The sequence below is a fragment of the Myotis brandtii genome, unplaced genomic scaffold (genome assembly GCF_000412655.1).
Source record: "Myotis brandtii unplaced genomic scaffold, ASM41265v1 scaffold1052, whole genome shotgun sequence".
Lineage (NCBI taxonomy): Eukaryota > Metazoa > Chordata > Mammalia > Chiroptera > Vespertilionidae > Myotis > Myotis brandtii.
In genome coordinates, this window is record NW_005353545.1 from 427,028 (window position 1) to 428,512 (window position 1,485).

The 1,485-nt window shown below is 43.1% G+C and overlaps 1 protein-coding gene across 1 annotated transcript in view; it reads right to left on the reverse strand.

The window, feature by feature from the left end:
* Positions 1-1,485, reverse strand: part of LOC102261911 (probable ubiquitin carboxyl-terminal hydrolase FAF-X) — a 292,998-nt gene that overhangs the window by 29,700 nt on the left and 261,813 nt on the right. The window contains exon 37 of the mRNA XM_014540284.1: positions 1,192-1,417. Coding sequence (XP_014395770.1) covers positions 1,192-1,417 — 226 coding nt within the window. The remainder of the gene's footprint in view (positions 1-1,191; positions 1,418-1,485) is intronic.

A 1,485-nucleotide genomic window follows, 5' to 3' on the forward strand; every position in this document is an offset into this window, starting at 1 on the left:
AGGCTGGACACCCCCCCTTCAGGGTGGGGGGTCCCCACTGGGATGCCTGGCCAGCCTGGGTGAGGGGCTGATGGCTATTTTCAGGCTGTCAAGCCCTCCCTAGTGGGGACCCTCACCCCATGGAGGTTTGGCCAGCCTGGGTGAGGGGCTGATGGCTGTTTCAGGCTGGCCACACCCCCTTTGGGTAGGGGGTCTCCACTGGGGTGCCTGCCCAGTCTGGGTGAGGGGATGAGGGCCTTTTTCAGGCTGGCCAAGCCCCCCCGGCGACAGAAGCTCCCAACCTCTCCTTTATTTTTCTTTAATTCTGGGATATATTTACCTTCTATAATTGAAACTTTGTAGCCTTGAGAGGAGCTCAGAGCCGGCCAGGGTGGGCGGGAGGGAAGCTTGGCTTCCTCCATCATTGGGGCAACCAAGTCTCCTGTTTGCTCCAGCTCCGTGGCTGACGGCCGCCATCTTGGTTGGGTTAATTTGCATATAGTCACTCTGATTGGCTGGTGGGAGTGGCTTAAGGTGTAGCAAAGGTATGGTCCATTTGCATGTTTGTCTTTTATTAGTGTAGATATGCATGGACACAGGCAATAGGGTAGTGAAGATCTAGAGCAGTGGTTCTCAACCTTCCTAATACCGAGATCCTTTAATACAGTTCCTCATGTTGTGGTGACCCCCAACCATAAAATTATTTTTGTCGCTACTTCATAACTGTAATTTTGCTACTGTTATGAATCGTAATGTAAATATCTGATATGCAGGATGGTCTTAGGCGACCCCTGTGAAAGGATCGTTTAACCCCCAAAAGTGTTTCGACCCACAGGTTGAGAACCGCTGATCTAGAGGGATGGGTAAGAGCTGGGAAGGGGGCGAGGGAAGAGGGGAAAATGGAGATATCTGTAATATTATCAACAATAAAAAATATATTTAAAAAAGTCAAATTAACAGAATATATAGAATCTGAAGACTTATACACAACTACAAGTAACAGAATAAACAGAAGAAATTTTCCTTATGTTTTTTTAAGTGCCCAATAATCATTACTCATTACTGTGAAACAATTTTAATGAATTCAATAATGTATGCTTGGATTTGTATATGGTAAATATGTCAAGCAGATATCTATGTCTATTGACATGACCTTGCAGAAATCAGACTTACTTGTAAGCATATCATAATTACAAAAATATTTTTAATTACCTGACTAGGAGGTCCTGGAGATGAAAAAGACGAAGGACAAGGACCATCTTGCAAAGAAAAATGTGCGATAAATACTATAAGTTTTGCAAAAGCACCCCTCACTTCTGCACTAGGACACTCCAGAAGATATTCAGAGAAGCGATTTGAAACATTAAAAAGGACGTTATGAGTAAACCAAAATCGTACATTCTTGCTGTAACGAAGGAGAATGCACAATGCATCATACCTAAAATAAACAAATAAATAAATAAATAAATTTTTACTTATGTGCTTTCATTCTGATTACCATAGTGA